Source organism: Cydia amplana, chromosome 2, assembly GCF_948474715.1.
Source record: "Cydia amplana chromosome 2, ilCydAmpl1.1, whole genome shotgun sequence".
Lineage (NCBI taxonomy): Eukaryota > Metazoa > Arthropoda > Insecta > Lepidoptera > Tortricidae > Cydia > Cydia amplana.
Window position 1 is genome coordinate 8,117,538 of NC_086070.1, and position 21,593 is coordinate 8,139,130.

The 21,593-nt window shown below is 37.6% G+C and overlaps 1 protein-coding gene across 1 annotated transcript in view; it reads right to left on the reverse strand.

Annotated features, from left to right (window-relative positions):
• LOC134658380 (lachesin-like) overlaps positions 1-21,349 on the reverse strand; it is a 44,549-nt gene extending 23,200 nt beyond the window's left edge. Inside the window, exon 1 of the mRNA XM_063514059.1 lies at positions 20,561-21,349. Coding sequence (XP_063370129.1) covers positions 20,561-20,648 — 88 coding nt within the window. The 5' untranslated portion in view covers positions 20,649-21,349. The remainder of the gene's footprint in view (positions 1-20,560) is intronic.
• Between the last annotated feature and the right edge of the window lie 244 nt (positions 21,350-21,593).

The following is a 21,593-nucleotide window of genomic DNA, read 5'->3' on the forward strand; positions in this document are numbered from 1 at the left end:
CAGCATTTTATTTTATTTTATTACCCGTCTGGACACGTCTTTTTGGATTGGTATCATAAGTTTAATATGTGAATATACGCACCGATGTATAGTACCATCCAGCCAGCCTATTATGGATAGCTTTATCCATCTTTATCCACGTGATAAAATAACTGTCACTGTTTAACACCGTGGGAAAGAAAGTGACGGACACCGTTTTATCACGCTGTCACGTAGACAAGAACGACCATCATATCCGTACAGATGCACTGAGAGAGATGTCATGCATGTCTTTGCTCATTTTCGTATGCTTCTTGCAAGTTAATTTTAAAACTTGCTACATGTGACGGCGGCATAGCTAATGTATTAAAACGCCAAGGGCGGCATTCTGATTTTACAATTAAGGTTTTGATTTTGTTATAATACCATCTTGACCAGACTCGCAACGCACTATGCGCGCATCTGTTTTTGATTTAATATGATATTAGGTACTCTCTTTTTATTTACTAATAAATAGTGACAACTTAAATACCTACTAACATAACATTATTGTTGTTAATCAATATCAGATAAGTAACGAAGATTTAAAATATGAAGGTACAAGCAGGACTGCGTCACGCAAATATAAAGGGCGAAATGTACCGCTAGCACGGACTAGGTGATTAGGAAGCTTAGGAAGAAGATCATGAAGGAGCCGTTTTCTAAATGTAGTTCTAATGAAATGACAAGTGAGATTTGTTTTTGAATTAATTTGTGTTTATACATTATGTATTTGCATGCTAAAAACAGCGTAATATCAATTATAGTTTGTTTAAGAGAGGTCAAAAAAGGCGAGTGGTTAATAAAGACGCCACGAGTTCGCCACCGTTCTTAACACCTATGCCCAGCTCAGTTGGATGTCAGCAAGTGTGTTACAAATGTACTGCGAAGTGGAATTCAAATAAAAGCTTAAAAATACATCCATATTAATGACTACGGGTTAATAAAAGAGGATTGTGTCGGACTCCATGTTTTGTTTCCCCAAACAGACGACAAAGCTGAAATCTTGAACAGATTATGATACCATACTTGTTTATTTCATTACGTAAACATGAGGCCATAAAAGGAATTAGTAGTTGAGACTAAGTGAGAATACTACTCATGTAGTTTCAGGTATTCGGGAGGTGACGATTACTAATGTGGAACCCAGGTAGTGTTAGTGCATACTAGTAAATGCTATGTCCTCACCCCCGCCTGCCCATTTGCAGCGCACTTGACTCGGCAAAGTGATAGTGTAGGCGACGGACTGCCGTATTCGAACTTCAAGTTATTCACAAGAGACGACACGTACTAGATCAATTCTAGATACGTTATAGTTTAGATTTCAACTAGTTCTCTTTTGCAGCGCAATTCGGGCAACCAATGTCACTTTTACGATAGATCGTGTTAGATATCTATTAGATGTGAATTAGATCTCTAAGTAATATCTTGTGGAAATCGTTCAAGAGTATCTCCAGAATCGCGGAAATGTCAAATATGACAGGTTAGATCTTAAACATATCGTTATCGTATCTTGGCGATGTCTAAAAGATATCTAATAGATGTCTATTACAAAATCCGAATCGGGCCCGGAGTGTAGAATAGACCTGCGTTATGGCGTAGCGTAGCTTATTCGTAGCGGCTCCAGCTAAATGCAATAGTTTCTGTTTTCTGTATGTATAACTGTATGTAAATATTATACTTACAAATATACAGCTGCTGTGAAATACATGTGTAAATATTAGTGTAAGCGGGTTTGAAAATATTATAGCCAAAATGTAAAAAAATCTTACAAATAGTCACTCTCACTCCATACAAACTTACTCAATCATACAGCTAACTTTCTTCAAAAAAATTGAATTCTTGTTTAAATTTCCTTAAATTAGCAAAGTAAAGATTCTTTTACATTTCTCTTCTTGTTTTCTTTTCTTAAATGTGCAAAGTATTTTTTTTTAGTTTTCTTATTTATAAGAAGAGTAGAGCCATAAAACTGAAGTATTTGTTTCAAAGGACACACTGCCCGATTCTAACTTTAAGACACGTCAAGTATTACGTCTGGATATGATATGGATCAGTACTAATCCATATCGTATATAGACGTTATATTTGACGTAGCTTAAAGTTCGAATCGGTCCGATATACTATTTATGTCAACTAAATTATTACAATGTGTAGCAAATCTTATTAACCCATGCATTGAGCGCTCATCACGACGCGTTGTCATTTTGCCTCTACGAAGCATTTCTGGTACATACCGGGAAATCTATGTTATCGGCTACGACGTAGCGCTACGACCGTAGCTCAGCGGTGAAAGTGAAAATACTCGCACTAAAATGTCACTTAACACTGTGCCAATTCTATCGAAAGACTTAACGCTTTACATATTAAAATGTAGGTATTACGTTCAACGATTACGTATTATTTTGTCATCTGCGCATGAATGTTAAATTTGAAAGAAAATTGTTTCCCATTAGTGAATTATAATAGTTTATCCATCCATCTCCTGCGAGGTCTGCCGTGACACCGCGCTATTTGAAAAATAAATTTTAGCCCCTTTAAAACTTGACTGCAATAATTGAGCTACTTTGATTAAGGGTCAATCAGGGTCAATCAACTATTTCTTGTAATTATTTTGTCCCATCAGCGAGGAGACAATAGGAGCATAGATTGTTAGAAGAACTGCTGTACCATGTTCTACTAACATGCTCAGTAGATGCCCCATTATGCAAAGATCTTATAACTACCATAAAATGCAAGTTTGGTTCATTTAAATACGAAAAACCTGGAATTTTAAGAGTGACTCAGGAGACCGTAACCATAGCAACATGTGACAAAATAAAGTTGATTAACCCTTAAACACAAGTATAATTATTTTGATTAATAAACAGCATGTGTGTTGAGTGTCGTGTCATTAATCAATACACCTTATAAAACAAAGTCCCCCACCGCGTCTATTTGTCTGTATGTATGTATGTATGTTCGCGATAAACTCAAAAACTATGAAAGCATTTTCATGCGGTTTTCACCTATCAATAGAGTGATTCTCTGAGTGGTTTAAGTGTATAATTTGTTAACCCGCATGAAGCCGGGGCGGGTCGCTAGAGTCTCTATACAATACTCAAACAATTAAAAAAAAATCGGTTAAGTTCTAAATCACTGACCTACAAACAAAATATTGCTTTGTTAAATAATTCGTGAACACCTCCCACACCGTATTTCACCGGGCATATTTGTGGTAATTTGACATTGTCGATCAGAGATAAAATTAACTGAGTCGAATGCTACAGGGCTGCTATAAATATAAAACCGATTTCGACAAATTCGAGCGGCTATTCTCTTGCGGCTGCACAGCGGCTCCGCTGCGAACCTATTCATGAGTATCGATTTTATGCAAAATGCAACAAGATTCACTTGGACATGGCTAGTACGTATTGTGCGGTATACCTATCAATCGCGCAGCAATTACGTACGTTGGTATCGCTATCGACGCTTGTAAATGGCTGCGAATGGCGGCGGGGTGTTGAAATGCGAGGCCTCGTCGTGCGAAATGGAGGGAATTGGAGTTGTGTATACACATGAACACAATTAGCGGTTAGCTGTGGATAAGGCGGCGGGCGAGCCCGGGCCCCCACAATAAGATGCTGATAAAGCCAATTTAGCCCGGATCCGATTTCTCCGCCCTGTTTATTATCAGTTGCGTCTAATTTTAGTTTTAGCTATTGTTCAAAGCACACACAAACATGTACGTAAATTGTGGTTAGCTAAGTTATTTGAAGTTTGCGAATTATAGCGCGAAATGATTATCCATTACGCGCATTTAATTAGTTACTTTAGTGCCGGAAACTATTCCAATGCGCAATATACTGCAAAAGTTTGGGTGTTTATGACACTACTAGCTACAATTACTTAGATCTTCTCCTAGAAGATCGCCGATTCACTTTGTCTAAATGAGGAGAATTTATCAATCAATTAATCAATATTTTTATATATTTGTTTATTTAAATGTTATTTCATTCAGTCGTTACATTACCTATTCATAAATCATAAATCATTTATTCGTAAAACATAGGTACAATAATTAGGTCTTAGAAAATATACATGTTGTGGAACACTATGTTTTGCCTGTAGGCGTACGATTGTTTTATAATATTTACTTATCATGCACAATTATATTTGAAAGCATAATTATTGCATAAATAAATTAATCAAAATACAACATTTCATGCAAATAATATTAAGGAACTAGAAAATAATGACTAGGTAACATTAAAATTATTTAAATAACAAAAGATTAATATAAATGTCAAAGAGAGATCAAAATAAAATAAATATAATTGTCAGTCAATTATTTACTGTGTAATATTTAATAGTTACTATAATGAATATCCAGAAATACGTAGGTATTTTCAAAAATATCCACATAAGTTTCTTATAGAAAATAAAATAAATAGTAACAAAGCATACACGTTGCCAAGCAGCGAAAGCGATAAGAATACGAACACCGTATGAAAGTTATAAAAATATCTGGATGACAGTTGGCGTTATTATTGCTGTTATAAATCAGTGGTGGGCGACAAAGGAGTGTGGCGACGACGAACCACGGGTGTGGCGTGACGCGGCGTGCGGCGCCGGTGCCGCAGCGTGTCGGCACGGCGATGCCACGCAACGCTACTGCATAAATATCACTCGAACATTCACCAATGCCTTATTACCCGGCTATTGAGTTTCACCGTTGCTGTATTTGTATACGTGTTTCCATCCTCGGAAACCGTCAACGACAAAACAAGTAGCTTAAACTTTGCCAGTGTTTCCCTAACTCCATCCGATATAGTTCTCGTGGCGCTAACTGGGTGTTTTGGAATTCGGCACGTTTGTTTGGAATCTGATACGAAACTGCGAAATCTATATGTTATGATATCAATAATATTATACGCTATTAGCTTAAGCATAATGTTTTGGCGTTATGTTACCATGTATCTGGGTGTGTAATGATTTACACAAAAAAGTAACATATTTTCACATTGTATAAAATCGATTTGCAATATTTCAGACTGTAAGTATACTAGCAAAAAGCAGAGCTTTGTAAGGGCTCGCGGAGTTTTTCTACCTAAACGTACCGGACCGCGACTTTGATCCAATCCGAGGCTTGTTTCATGTTCGATCGGGCGGGTACGTAAGAGCAAGAAAGAAATATACTAACTGGACCCCGGTTGCTGTCCGGTACGCTTGTCTGTCACAGCTTTTACTTTCTCCATTAAAAACGTGTCCAGACGACAAAATCAAATTGCCAATATCATCCACACGTAATATACTTACAATTTCATAAGCGCTTATTACATCCTACACGGTCGCCCAGTACTTTTTGTAAGGAAGCTAACTGGCTTTCCTACATAACGTTGGGTCAGCGAGCCAATGTCCTTGAATTTAATTTTTGCGTCCACACCACACAATTGAGCGATAAACTATCCCGTCTGGATACCTACTGGCGATAATCACGCTGCTCCGCACTTATGTGCGCACACATCCGCACTTATGTGTGTACACACACACACAGTTCCACTAGGTACAGCCAGGGTTAAGCATCAGCTCTATCTTGGGTACTGTTCTTCTAAGTGCTCATCAAGACGTGTCAGATGACCAAAACAGCGTGTGCCTACGTTGCACCAAACCTGAGTTCCACTAGGTACAACCAGGGTTCAGCATCAGCTCTATATTGGGTACTAATCTCCTAAGTGCTCATCAAGACGAGTCGGATGACCAAAACAGCGTGTGCCTACGTTGCACCAAACCTGAGTTCCAATAAGCACAGCCAGGGTTCAGCATCAGCTCTATCTTGGGTACTGGTCTCCCAAGTGCTCATCATGACGAGTCGGATGTCCACAACAGCGTGTGTCTATGTTGCATCAAACCTGAGTTCCACTAGGTACAGCCAAGGTTCAGCATCAGCTCTATCTTGGGTACTATTTTCCTAAGTACTCATCAAGACGAGTTGCATGACCAAAACAGCGTGTGCTGTGGTATAAAACCCGAGCTCCACTAGGTACTGTCAGGGTTCAACATCAGCTATCTTGGGTACTTAACTGGTCTACCCAGTGATCACATGACGAGTCGGATATATATGTTGCAGTTACATACAAGTTGCAGTCGTGTATCGGCCCTAAGTCACTGAAGTTTGTATGATCTAAACTTTATTTATAATTTTAGCAGTTCCAAGCAATAGTAACAGGACAAAGGTACTTGAGCTCGTTTAAGCTAACTCTGCACCGTGTTTGATAGCATAGACTTAGAGTGTAGAAGTATTATTATTATTTTTAACGTCATAATTTCATAGAAATTAAAAAAAATCGCATCTTTGTGATCTTGCTTACGTAAGAACTATGAAAACTCCCACCCTCCAAGTAAGAAAAAAAAAAATAAAAAAAAAACAACGGGTTGCACTCCGGGAGTACCGGCAGAAGTGAAAACTACAAATATTACATCTACACCCTTTTTCTATGCTGACACCGGATGTCATCTTGACTTTTGCAGTTTTAATTTCCTATATTTATTAAACACAATGAAGGATGCTATACAAATCTATGCCTTCCTTTGCCTTTAATATTCCTTGAGAACCGATAACTCCAGAAATATCTACCTACATTTTGTACCTACATATGTATTATGAGTTTATGAGTCACATTTCACCCAAGCGAAGCCGGGTTTTCATCTAGTATATTTATAAAGTACTCACTCATTTTCTTTCGCTATTTCTTCGTCATTTTTTTCATTAATAGATGCACTTTGTTCAATTTCCATATTTTAAACACTTTACCTATATATGTCGCAGTCAGATCGTATAATCCGCCGATTTACATTACGTTTTCAAAAACAGGGGCGTTTTGAAATGCGGCGGTTCGACGATTAGCCGGATTGTCATTGCGATATGTTCTTCAATAAGGCGGCCTACGTTTAGCCGCATCGTATCAACTATTTAGATTGTAGAGTGACCAGTTCTTTCGGTCGCCTACGTAACCGGAGTTTGACAATGTTTGCAATTTAATTTATTTTTACCATGGTCCCACCGCACTACATGTGTTTCTTTTCCAAAACATTTCCTTCACAACTTAAATAGACGGAGCCCCGCAAGCGGGGCTCCTATTTCTGGGCGGTTTGCCCTTCGGGCATCTGAAGCTACCTAACGAACCTAACCTACCTAACCTACCTACGCTTTTTTCCCCAAAGTGTAATGTTTTCACGGACGTCTCACTAAATCAATAGATAGGTAGGTTAGGTTCGTTAGGTAGCTTCAGATGCCCGAAGGGCAAACCGCTCAGAAATAGGAGCCCCGCGAAGTCTAGTTAAATTGCGAAGGAAATGATTTTTGAAAAGAAACAGTCCGACGAACTTCAGATTTGATGGACACCCCAGCGTTTGTCATAGTTTGTTGTTGTTATGTCAGGCAGCGCCACGATTATTAAAAATGGGAACTAAAAACTGTCAAACCGGCGGCTAAAGACTCGCTGTATTACATTACGGCTAGCCGTGTTGAAGAACGTATGGCGCCGAATACATTCCGGCGGATTCTCATTCAGCCGCATTCAATCTAATCGTTAAACCGCCGCATTTGAAAACGCTCCTGTTTTTGAAAACGGCTAGCCGTAATGTAATACGGCGGATTATACGATCCGACTGCGACATACTTATACACGAATTTTACGAGTACACAGACGGTCGAGCCATCAGCAGTCAGTCACCAATCACCATCTATGGATGTGCGTAGCACGCTGTAACACAGACACACACGCACATTCGCGCAAGCGCCCTGCGCCGCCTAAACGAAACAGCAGGCTCAGGCATACATTTTCGCCGCGCGGTAGAAAGAGAGGGTTACGTCTTACGTCTTACGCTCTCGCGAGTAAAAAATTTTCCCCATCACAAAAAGTGCACAGCGCCGCTAAAGAAGTTTTCACTTCAATAAGATATGTTCGACCCCCCTTCACCTCAAAATCGTCTTACGTAATAAATGAATGGCGCCAAAACTGTTTCTCGAACTGAAAATACCCGATTTAAGTTTGCTAACACAACATGACTGATCAGTTCATCAGCGTCACAAAACATACGAGTGAATTGACCTCCGCAGTGAATATACAGCAAGATTGATTATTCTAGTAGGTATTCACAGAAACTTAATTGCTAAATTGGGAATCAAACCAAGCGAAGCGAGGTGGGTCTGAATCCAAAATGTTAACCCACTTTTGTATTCATCGTTGTTAATGGCGTAAGCGCCATCGACATTATTGAAATTGAAAACACCACATAAGTATCGTTGTCTGAGTACCCACAACACAAATCTTTTTGAGCTTTTCTGGGGCTTGGTCAATTTGTATAAGAATGTCCAATATTTATTTATTTACTACAAACGCCATCTGTTAGAGAAATAAATAGTTAACATTAGCACGAATGTCAATTCATAATTTTGCCAACAGATGGCGCTAGTAGTAATACAAAGTGTTATTACATTATTTTATTTTTTTAGGTTTATAAAATGATATTTTTATGTTTGATAACACATCTAGACATGAATTTAACTTACTACGTTAAATCTCAAACTTAACAGTGCAGTAGTTTTTCCGTAAAGTGTACCACAAGAATGCATAGTTTGTCGAATAGTGATAGGGCTCGCTTCGCTCGCCCTAATAATCATCAATGTGCAATAGGCCTCATGCATGAAGATTATATTTGAACGAATTATTTTTTATTACGATGTTTGTTACCATTATAATTCATGTTACAAATGCATTTCCGTTATTAAATTATCATTGAAATGCCTAAAATAAGTATAAAAATTTGCCCGCGTGAAGCTAGTGAACGAAACGCACCATTGGTAGAAACGTCACGTGACGTCACTAGTTTCAACAAATTGTTAAGACCACCCAAGAGTGAAAAACCGGTCAAGTGCGAGTCGGAATCGCGCACGGAGGGTTCCGCACCATCAACAAAAAATAGAGCAAAACTAGCAAAAAAAAACAAGCAAAACAACGGTCACCCATCCAAGTACTGACCCCGCCCGACGTTGCTTAACTTCGGTCAAAAATCACGTTTGTTGTATGGGAGCCCCACTTAAATCTTTATTTTATTCTGTTTTTAGTATTTGTTGTTATAGCGGCAACAGAAATACATCATCTGTGAAAATTTCAACTGTCTAGCTATCACGGTTCGTGAGATACAGCCTGGTGACAGACGGACGGACGGACGGACGGACGGACAGCGGAGTCTTAGTAATAGGGTCCCGTTTTTACCCTTTGGGTACGGAACCCTAAAAAGGATGGCATTCTTATCTGAGTAGCAAAGGGCATACGTCAGTTGCATGCAAAAGACCCGCGTGACGTAATCACGCGCGTCGAATTCGCGCCAAAAACTATAAGTGTTTCAACCGCTCAAAATTTTTGAACATTTTAAATTATTATTTTAAAAATATTTTTTAATAAAATAATGGGAAGGTTTATAAAAGTATTGTTATTTTTTCCGGTGTTGAAACGATATAAATAATGATTTAAAACAATAAAAAAAAGTCATGCATGAAGCCAATTGTGCTTAACGTTCAGTTGTATAACGAACAAACGGTATATGTAGGAGTGATTATGTATTTATGTTTACAAAAAAATATTTTATTGAACCCGTAAAAAACCAACAACCTAACCTAACCTAAAAAAACCTAGCACTGTGAAGCATCACTAAGATTCAATATTAAAAAAAGTTGTCATACCTACCTACTTATAATTATTGTTCCAATAAAATTATTAGTGAAAAAAATTGCAAAAGTTGTTATGATAAATAGAAATTATACTTTTTGAGCATTAAGACCACATTATGACAAATTCATTTATATTATCCGAGTGCTCCAGGAACCAAAATTATAAAGAGAACCTTTGAAGCTTGGTGCTACAACCAATCTAGTGGGCGCTATCCTATTTTGTCCTCGCCCCACATGTGAGTTGGGAATAAATGAGAGAAAATGGCCCCAATAACAATAAAGAGCATGCTAAATAGTTAATGTACTTACGTTATATTTAACGAAATTGATAGTTAGATCGATATATATGCATTTAAATTGCAAATTAACAGTCACTCCTTTAAGCAGTTCAACTGGGGGCACCCATTAGCGATGTACCTACCTTTTATGATAATGAATTAACGATCTCAGTTTCGAGGATGGTTTGTGACGCAGTGTGTACATTCATTTTAAACTTATGATAACATCCGTCAACTGGGTGCACGTGTGTACATTCACATGTGAAGGATCGGTCGAGTGGAAAAAAGAAGAGCAATAAAAGTTTTACAACCCGTGGCACACGTCAGCGGGCGACTATGGTTTACGCCTCATACCGGCAGATTGGAATCCGCGCGTGCCTGTGCTCGTGTGCATACTTTAAAACGACGTGAAACTGCCAAATCCTACGCTACGCCAGATTCACTTAATACGTAGGTTTGTTTGCTCCGTGACTGAGCGCTATATCGAGCGTTGCAGTTCAACTGTCAATAAAAATGGAGTTGTGGTGCGGAAATCACATATTAAAGCACCACAGAATGTCGCGTGAAAAGCTACGGGTGGTGTAGACAGTCTAAAAATATGGGTAAGCTTTGCAAATATGGGTAACATAGGATATATGGAGAATTATGACACCGGCGACCATCGTGACGCCCGGTGCCGGGCGCCCGCACCCCGCCGTCGCGTATCAAGTTACCGTCATGTGGCGGTCATATCACGAAATAATAATAGTGCAATGTCACAAGGTATTAAAAATAACGTTGGATCGCAACCCTACTCACATGTGGATTATTTGATAATACTTGACTGTTTAAAATAATATTTAAAGTACAAGTTTATTCTCATGTTTTTAAAAACATTAGGTAAGAGTTAGTAGGTAACATTATAATATGCAGCTAATTTAAAAGTGAGCATATTAGATGAGCATGAGGGGCTTTAAGGAGTAATTTAATAAAGCACCGCAGAGACATACGAAACACTTACAATGGCGGGTAGTGATGGGTAGGACATCAATTTAAAATGAGTTTGTATGAGTACCTCATTTTCTAAAATGAGGTGTTACAATGTCTTACTTCAAATGAGGTGAGGTACTAGCATATTTTCGGCGTCAACTATTCCATTAATTCCAACAGCGTCAATTTTTTTAAGATGTATGTAAGCTTGCAGCGCTTACGCTTGTTGTCTTTCGTGTTTAATTGTTAACGTATTTTCGGTGGTGACGCGAAGCGATATTGAAGTACGTCGCATGTCGGTCTCACTCCCTCTTTGGGTATTTCTAATTCATTGTTTCATTTTGAAAGGATTTTGAGGGGTTCATGTCACAGAGAGGCGGCGAGTGGACCTTTTGTCGTTGCAATAAGGTTTGTAGTTCGGCAGTTGACAGTGTGGATCATTACTCGTTTCTTCATTTGAGACATTTGAGTTTTGAGTGTCGGCGAGCAGGCGAGCACCTAGCGCCTCGCGCAATCCAGGGACTCTGTTGCGAGTTGTGAGGAGTGTATGAGTTTTGAGGGTCGCGAGACTCGCGAGTGAATTTGAACGGATAAGAGTTTTTTGAAATTTGAAGTGTGGCAAGAGGTGTTTGTGATGCGCGCGAGTAAATGAATAAAATGAATAGAGCAGTGAAGTAGGACATTTTTGCGGTACGAAGTACTGCGACAAATTAACAAAATGAGTGGTACAAATGAGGTGCCTCACGAGTGAGCGACTCAACACTAATGGCGGGATTATAAGTCAAGTCTCGGGCACAATGCCGTGCCATTATTGCGAAACTACTACCCGAGTGTAGCGGCTACGTAAACCTACGGCTTGTTAATTTTGAATAGAGACGCAGAGAGTATATCTGTATCGCGCAGACACTCGTAATGCCGCTTCCGTCGCAGCTGACTCTACACCAAATAAGTAGTGTGGATGGTACACAAAAAGCAGCAACCAATTTAGCAGGGAAGCAAACCAAATATAAACTAACGATGTGCCGTCAAGAGGGGCTGTTTGGGATCCATGATGCTATTTGGAACTATGAGAGTAAAATAATGTGTAGTACCTTGGGGACTATTCTTTACATTTAACTAATAATTGGCCAAAAGCATGTCGGGCCATGCTCAGTATAGGGTATGTGGGTAAATATAAATTTGACATGATAGCTACGTAATTGTACAATACTCGTACCAATATTATTGTTAAAAACATAAAGGTGAATTACGGTGATTGAAATAAAAAAAAATACTATTGTGGATTTTTTTGGCTAAAGTTGTTGAGTTGCATTTTTCGTGCACCGCTTTTTATTGAAATGGTTGTTTATAAAGAGTCCCGTCGAATACAAATTAATACAAAAGGTAAGTGTAAATATCAAACTGTAGTATTTTCGCAAGATAAGTGTGTTAGTATAGAGACATCGCACAACTTAAACAGTTTATGGGGGGCCCTTGAATTTTTTCAAATATTGTAGAATTTCATTAAGAAAGGATTTTTCGAACTAAGATGGTGAGAATGGGGTTAAACGTTTTCGTTTTTATCAATAATTAATCATTGCATTTCTTTTCGCAGAAATCCTAGCCCAAGCTTAAGTAGGAAATATTCCACACTTTTTACTGGCAACTTTACAACAACTTGCAAAATATTGCTAAAATTGTGCATCCTGTTGTATCCGCTTGCATTGTAGGTACGAATCAATGAAGGTGGAATTTGAAATCAAGAGTAATCTGTCTGGATGGAAATGCGAAAGGAGATGGATAACAAGGAAAATACGCAAGAAAATTCAAAAGGAAAGCAAGGTGGAGCGAGCGCAGAAAATTGGCTTCATTAGAGCGAGGAACTGAGGGCGCGTTAAAATTTTACTCACGGCTGCAAAATTCTTCGAATTTAAACGAATGAACCAGATTTTTTTTTAATAATCATAAAATTACTATGTAAATCCGACCCCATTCCCTTCCTGTAGAACTTTTTTTTTTGACAATGATTATAGTTTATGTACAGGTAGTTTGTGTTTTTTTTTACAGTTTATCGCTAACTACGAGGTTATTAGCTGATAAGATGGGAAAAACGCGGTCTGTAGTAAAAGCGGCCAAGTGCGAGTCGGACTCGCCCATGAAGGGTTCCGTATTTAAGCGATTTATGACGTATTAAAAAAAAAACTACTTACTAGATCTCGTTCAAACCAATTTTCGGTGGAAGTTTACATGGTAATGTACATCATATATTTTTTTTAGTTTTATCATTCTCTTATTTTAGAAGTTACAGGGGGGGGGACACACATTTTACCACTTTGGAAGTGTCTCTCGCGCAAACTATTCAGTTTAGAAAAAAATGATATTAGAAACCTCAATATCATTTTTGAAGACCTATCCATAGATACCCCACACGTATGGGTTTGATGAAAAAAAAAATTTTGAGCTTCAGTTCGAAGTATGGGGAACCCCAAAAATTTATTGTTTTTTTTCTATTTTTGTCTGAAAATCTTAATGCGGTTCACAGAATACATCTACTTACCAAGTTTCAACAGTATAGTTCTTATAGTTTCGGAGAAAAGTGGCTGTGACATACGGACGGACAGACAGACGGACAGACGGACAGACAGACAGACAGACATGACGAATCTATAAGGGTTCCGTTTTTTGCCATTTGGCTACGGAACCCTAAAAAGCGACTACGAACAGAGAACCCGCTTACTGGGTAGCTGGCAGTGAATGCATTAAACGACTAACATTTCATTTAAAAAAAGGCTGGCTATTTAAGAAGTGGCTGACTAAAGCTTTGAAAAATGTATGGTCAGCCTCCCTTGGCTGACTTCTGGATTTAAGACCTTTTTGAAATTGCCTAGAATCCAAAAGTCAGCCAGGCGAAACCGACTATTGGATTTTGTACAATAAGTAGTTCCAAATAGTCATTAGTCAGTCGCCTTATAAAAATGTTACTTTAATACAGATTTAAGTATGTACTTACAATATATTTATTTAGTATTAATTATGTAAAGCAGTCCAAAAACGCTTAAATAAAAATCACAATTTAGCTTCTTACCGTAAAACGGGGTGAGTAGGTTTCGCGGGGAGAGGTGGGTTATGAATGGGGAGAGAAGGTTTGAGAGGGGGGGTGAGAAGGGATTTTAAGGCTACTGCTACAAAAATAATGTATTCCAATTTAAAATGGAGCTATAGTAATACGCATAATAAAAAAAAATCGATCCAACAATCTTCCAAAATCACCTTTGTATGAAAACCCCTCTCACCCCAAATACGAGGCGCACTACAGGGTAAGGTGGGTTTTCCTCTTTATCGTCAAAGTTATGAAATGGAACTACCCAAAATAAAATAAAAACTAAAATACAAACGTCCGGAACACTTATTATATACACCATTCAGTTTTCATATGTAAAATAAAATGTTATCGAGGTTTGAATTTCAGTTTTGACCCTACTCACCCCATTTTACGGTACGTCTTCCACGTGACACTCGAAATAATAATATCACATAACCTTTCATACCATAAGATAACTCTTTTTAAAGTAGTGCATCAACAAGATATACTCGTATTTACAATGCTCGCCAATCGGCGGTGGCGTGAGTGTCTCTAAGTTGTCGTTTGCCGGCCTACCAACAAGCACGCTATGCAAATTTCATTTTCCAAATCAGAGAATAATATCAAACTCTTATTGTAGCAGCTGGATTTTAAAATTCATTAACTGGTTACCTAATGTCAAAGCAAACGACGGTTAACTACCTGCCTTATTTTCGCCTTGATTACGTAATGTGGTAATTTAATTAAGGTTTGGCTAAGCTGTGAAGATAATTATTTTGGATGAAATGGTTAACGTGGGATTATAATCTTAATTTATTATTAGATCATGACTTAGCTATGTCTAAAGTAATGATTCAGTGTAACAACATAATATATTAAGTGGTGATTTAAAAAAGTTTGTAAGTCTTATCTAACTTATGTCCTTTGTAAGAATTAGGTAATAATAATTCTACTTGTTTGGTGTATCTTTGTCGTTGTCTTGGACATCACTCTTGGATTACCCATACTAGATAATATTACAAAAAATCCTAAGCTCCATGCAGATTCTTCTCCTTTCTTCCTTTTACGTTCCTTTTCAAAAATAGCTGTAGAACTACCTACCTAAGATTTTTTCATTTGCTTTGGTATAAAATTAGTTCGCATAGCGTAAATTGGTCTTCTTAAGTAAGATCTTGCTTTTATGATGTGTGGTGTGATTGGTGTGAACAGTAAATAACGAAGTTTTATCGCAACCGCATAACTCGGGTTGGGGAGGCTTGTTTATGTGGCAATTGGCGTCGCAATGAACCGGCGTTCTAGCGGGACCAAGTTCCTTGCAAAGGCGGTCCCGGCGCGAGCTACAAATTGAAGCATAGTGCCGCAACTCACAAATAATCATACACAAGGTAAATTGTGAGATGAAAGTTCCTACAACTCGAGTCTGTCTGTAATTTGTTTTGGAATTGCGGTCAAGAGAGATGCAAGTTACTCTAAGCACTCAATTTAAATTGCAATATAAATTGCACGCTAAATGCTATGTTATATATCAAGCATCAAGAGTTTTGTAAAGGAAATATCTAAATGGAGTGTGAAAAGAGAAAACACGCAGAAATTATAAATCAGATGGCGTAGTTAGTAGGTATAAATGTAGAGATGCGCAAAACGCTTCACTGAGTTGAAAAGATTGATTCATATCTTTCGCTCGCGGTGATATATATCACTCATTTCGCTCATTTCGCTCACTTCGCTCAGTGGATCTGTAGACATATCACGAGTGAGTAGAGGGAAATGTCAATCAATCAGTGATACACAGCCTTAAGTGCGAGCAAGATGGCGAATCACGCAATACGATCCCGCCGTGTTTTCCCGACACCCTCCGAATTCTTCCGAACCGCTCCGAAACCTATTCGTATTGTCTCACTCGCTCACTCGCTCGGCCGGCTCATTCGAAAGAGCGTGGAAGGAACACTGAGTTGGAAGATGGATGAGCGACTGAGCGAATTAAATCAACAGTGAGTTGAAGAGTGACTGAGTTCTATCAAAAGATATCTTAGCTTATTTAAATCACTCACTCGTGAACGACACATGTCTATATAGGTGCAGGTGAACGCGATACCTACCAGAAACGTATTTAAGACCTAGTTAATCAGGCGGCTAATTAATGTAAAGAAGAATGGACAAAAGACGATAAGTAGACGCAAAAGCGTGGATTGTTACGCCACACTCACAGATTCAACGAAATCCAGTAATTCCCTTTTGAATATTCTACAGCTCATCCAGCAAAAAGCTAATCCGCTGAATAATGGGGTTATAGATATCAACGCTTCAGCAGGCGTGGTGAAAAAATATGCCAATTGTTCGGCGCGGCATGAGCTCATGCCATTTAAATAATAAATCTCAGCTTTGTCTGATGTTTTAATTGTTTTCACGGCTCTCGATCGAAACGGTTGTTCGCTTTGAATTATCTGTAGCTCAATGGAAAGAATCTTTAATATTTCTACAGTATGAAGCTATTCAAAATTAAATTAGAGTAGTTTAAGTACGTTCATTTAAGCTGCTGTATTTTCAGATTTATTTATGAAGCATTTGTACTAATTAATACTTACTATAATAAAAATAATAATTATAAAGGTTTTGTTGTTGATATTATTGTAATTTTTGTATTCGAAATACAGTGAAACGCTGCGCTGGCGTTGTATTTAATGTAACTTTTTTAATAATTAGCAAAAACTTTTGTTTTTAAATACCTAGTCTTTTGATCAAAGTTACTGAGAATCGTACAGTTTATTATAAATTAAATGTCTCTTGTGTCTAAATGATCACCATCTATCTTGCGATTTTTCTTTTAGTTAAATTATATTTCTTTCACGTTGTTGTATTTTAGATAGGTAAACATTTGAAAAAATATGCAATAATTCCTTCACCAAGAAGGTTTATAATATATATGTATTTTTAATGTTAGTACCAATATTCGTCAACGCCATCATGGGAAAATCATTATGAACTTGAACAGCAAACAAAATACTGCTGAAGTGAAAGTGAAAATAAGTGAAATTCAAGTTCTGAAGTGAGTGAAGTTCTGGCAAAAAGCGATTACACTTCAAAATACACACGATTGAATCGGGAGTAATATTACAAAAAAAAATTATAAAACGTAGTTTAATACAACTGAGCATATCGTCGCCAATTAGGCTTTGGTTTATACAAGTTACAAATTATATATTATAAGAAAATAATTACTGTACCACACAATTGTGGTACAGACATAACTATTATCTGTATTCTAAATATAAATAAATACAATAAACTCAAATCGCAAACTCATCATCACTGCAAAAAATGGCGAGCAGTGATGATTTCATGTGTTGAATGGTGAGCAGTGATGATTTCATGACGGTTCTTAGAAACTTTTATGGTTATTTTGCTTTAATATATTCCGAATTTAGCTGTATTAATGAAAAATGTTTCCCGTGTCTTTTAACACTATATAATATGTAAAAACGAAAAATATACAAACACTTCCTTCACACTAAAGGATGGGATTATAAATTATATAATGACCAAGTAGACAAAATTTAGGTCGCCTAGAATATAGAACTGTATGGGAGAACCTTGAACTGTACGAGAGAACCTAAAACTGTATAGAAGACGAGATGACGGAAATTCAGGGGTCACTCGTAACGCGCACAAACTATAAAGACCGCCCCTCACAAACTCAAAAAGACCGCAAAGATGATTCATGTTACCGCACCGGTAGTTAACAATGCCTTCCAAAGCTTTAAATAAATAAAAAAATGGCTATTTATTATATTAATAAATGTTTGTTATAGTTTTATAAGGAATTTATCTAATACCTTTAAACGAGCAATTCTTGTTTATTTATATATTTATTTATATATATATTTCGGGGATCTCCGAAACGGCTCTAACAATTTCGATGAAATTTGCTATATGGGGGTTTTTGGGGGCGAAAAATCGATCTAGCTAGGTCTTATCTCTGGGAAAACGCGCATTTTCGAGTTTTTATATGTTTTCCGAGCGAAGCTCGGTTACCCAGATATTTGAATATAAAGAAATATGTGAGTAGTTATTACATCGTACATACAGTAGGCGCTCGGTAATCCGGCACCCGATTATTTCCCCCACTGCCGGATTGATAGAACTGCCAAATTAGTGGATTCGTCTGGGTAATAAAAGCACGAAAACAAACACGTGGCACCCGCAATGCAACACCCGCTCTGTAAGCCGGCGTTCCGCGGTGTAAACTGCCGGATTACTGGAAGGCTCGGATTGACGAGTGCCGGATTACCGAGCGCCTAGTGTAATATGTTTAATGTAATAGTAGCTAGGAACTAATTTAAGTTGAATTACTTCTGCGCGAATGAATTTTAAATATTTGTACATACGAGGGCTGCACGGCAGATCCGAAAGTAGTAAGTTGCTCCGGCTCTACTGATGCGATTGCAATATGCAAATATACCATTGTGAGGGATATTTCAATGATACTTATGTCCATGGTTTTTTTGAACTGATGCGTTTTTTTAATATAATATATTTTTAACTGAAAGCTGTTTTGTGTGGAGTTATAAATTAATAAGAAAAAAACGACATTTTTTTCACAATTAAATGAATTTCGTATTGAAATCTTTAAAAATCGCACTTATATTTACCCGGGTCTAATTATTCGGTTCCTTTTGCCATTTTAGATACATGATAAATAATTTTATATGATAAAGCACATTTTGAATTACTATCTGAAATTACTACTTTTGATGAAATGAGTAATTACTGACACCTATTATGTCATAATTATGTTTACTCAATCAAAATGATTTATACGCAATAAAACGGTCGAGATTCGCAATTAACAGCATCTAAAAAATCTAATATGATTTTAAACCAATAATGTTTATAAAATGATACCACATAATGGAGTCTCAATCACTGATCACCCTGGCTGATGGTTAGTCTTCGGCACGTCGAAGTAAAAAAAAAAAGAAAAACAAACTATGCGTTTTCTAAATATGAATGGACGTCACCTCTTTACGTACTGAAATATCCCTCACAATGGTATAAATCATATTTCAATCGCATGAGTAAAGCCGGAGCAGCGAACAACATTCGGATCAGCCCTCGTATTATACATAGGTTTCTATATCAACAAAAATTGTACCTGAATGTAAATAGCCAGTAAGTTTTCCATAAGTATACATATTATGTCACAGATCACACATCACAGTGTCAGTAGTATCAACCCTTCAAGTGGCGGTCAACCCGTTAATGGTCGGATCGAAAAGCAGTAAACTGGCGGCCCACCACACAAGGGTCGATGCGAAAACCAGTAAACTGTCGGCCACCAGTGAGTGGTTAATGAGGTGTTGCCGTATTTAGAGGTGAAATTGGACGCATTTTAGTAAAGTTACGCTCTTCTAGCGCCTAAAATTAGGTAGCGAGTTAGACAAGGATAGCATACCGTAAGAAACACAAATACACTTGGTATAAAATTTGTTGGTGAGGACCATTCATTCGGGAACGACCGCCTAGTCCGAGTTCAGTCTTGATTTTTAAGAGGTTGTTTTGTAATATAAATTGTATGTTAGGTCCCTTTTAATGATATAATCTTAAAAATAAATAAACTAGTGAGTTATAATAAAAATACATCAGTATTGATATCAAAACGTAAGTCGAAATTGGCCTCCAAGTGATTGGAGAGAAGCGTGTGACCCACTGAGGGCGAGGTGAGTTGATTTTGGGTTAAAAAAACAACGTCTTGCAATATTAATAATATTCTCGACATTGCTGGTGCGCTTTAGAGTCTGTGTGGAAAGAGGAGAGTCGTGGAATGTATGGGGGGCCCAATACATTCCACGACTCTTCTCTTTCCGAACAGACTCTTTTTTGATGCAATTTTCTAATGATCTCTTATGTACAAATATATATATGTATACATATTTAGATTTTTTATCAAGCGAAGTTAATTCAACTTAACGGGTATCTGAGGGAAACAAATGAAGGCCTCAAATACGTACCTATGGCATTATTTTTAAATATTTTATGTACCTAATACTCGTATATATTGAGATAATATCTAAGTAGGTACATACATTGAGAAACGTTGAGATGTAAAACCATTTTACACAATCACATATTCTTAAAAGGCCCTCGCCTTAATAATTTTGAAACCGCAGCAGAAATACTACAGTCTTCCTCTTGCAATTTTATGTCAACAATGCGCGCTTGTTTTTTACTAGGGTTAAAAAAATTGTAACCTGTAAGATTAAATAAAGATATCATTTCTTTATGTTTTAACCTCGTACGACCCATGTGCGTTATAATACCAGTTTATTCTAATTAGAACCTTTAAAAAACCAAATAAAATAGCATTTCTTTTGTATAGGTCTCAAACCAACGAAAAACAACTTAAACAATGGCAATTAAACATTCAACAGCTGTTGTTGTCGTTGCTTCATAAAACGGTATTTTATTTGCCATTACGTCTTCAGATTTACAACAAAGGTGTCTACATTTATGCTAATAACTTACCGTCGGATGATGTCGCGGTACCGACAATTAAGAGCAGTAATAAAACATGCGACGCCATCGAACACGAAATTGAACTTATAACCTTCATCTTGTTTACTTTAACCCATTGACATCCTAGTCGGTTTTATAAACTTTTACAAGAAAAAGTGTGTCAACAAAGTGTTGTCATCTTCGTTGGTAGCGTAGGCTGGGCTAGGGAGTCGGGTAGTTAAATATTCATCGGGCGATCAGGAACCAAAATCGTGTTTCAGCGTGAAGATCGCGAAGTACGATCGCGTGGGGCGCTCACGGCTGGACAGAGATGCCGCGGCTCAGGCTGCGAGCTTGCCGGCTGCGTAGGTACTGACCGCGTTGCCTCGTACGAGTAGCGGGCCGCGCTTTGTTCCGACCGCCGACGCCGACGCCGAGCACCCACCGGCGCAAGCGTAGCCCCGCCTCATTCTCGGATGAAATGACGGAACATTACCAGTATTTGTAACAGTTTGCGTCAAATTGATATAAATGGAGACGGTTTTAATAAAGTGTAATTGACTTTTGCTGAGTTCGCGACGCATTAATTTATACCACGCTAAGACGCCTCGGGCAGGTGCGACGTTAAATACCAGCGCGGAGAAACTTCCCTTTTTCCCAAGAATAATCTCTAATTTAAATGAAAGTTAATTACGATGAGTCTCTTAGGCCACAATGGAATCATGGCCACAAATATGACTTTTTTACTAAGTTAAGGAAGTCAAAATGAATTTCATAAGGAAAATTTGTGCAAAAAAGTCATAAATCATTTAGTTTTAAAATTTTACAAAATGTCATGGTTTTAGATTAAAATGAGAAATGTTAAATTAGACTTCAGTTAGGTTTTGCATTGTATGAAGATGTACATATTTTGAGAAAACGTCACTGTTGATAGATTAGTATGTCAACTTTGTAATAATAAAGGTGCTCAATACTTAATAATAATCTACGAGTCACCATCCGCTGGTATTGAAATTAGTTCAGTTTTTTTCCGATAGCCGATAGCTCTATAGCTTTCAAACAA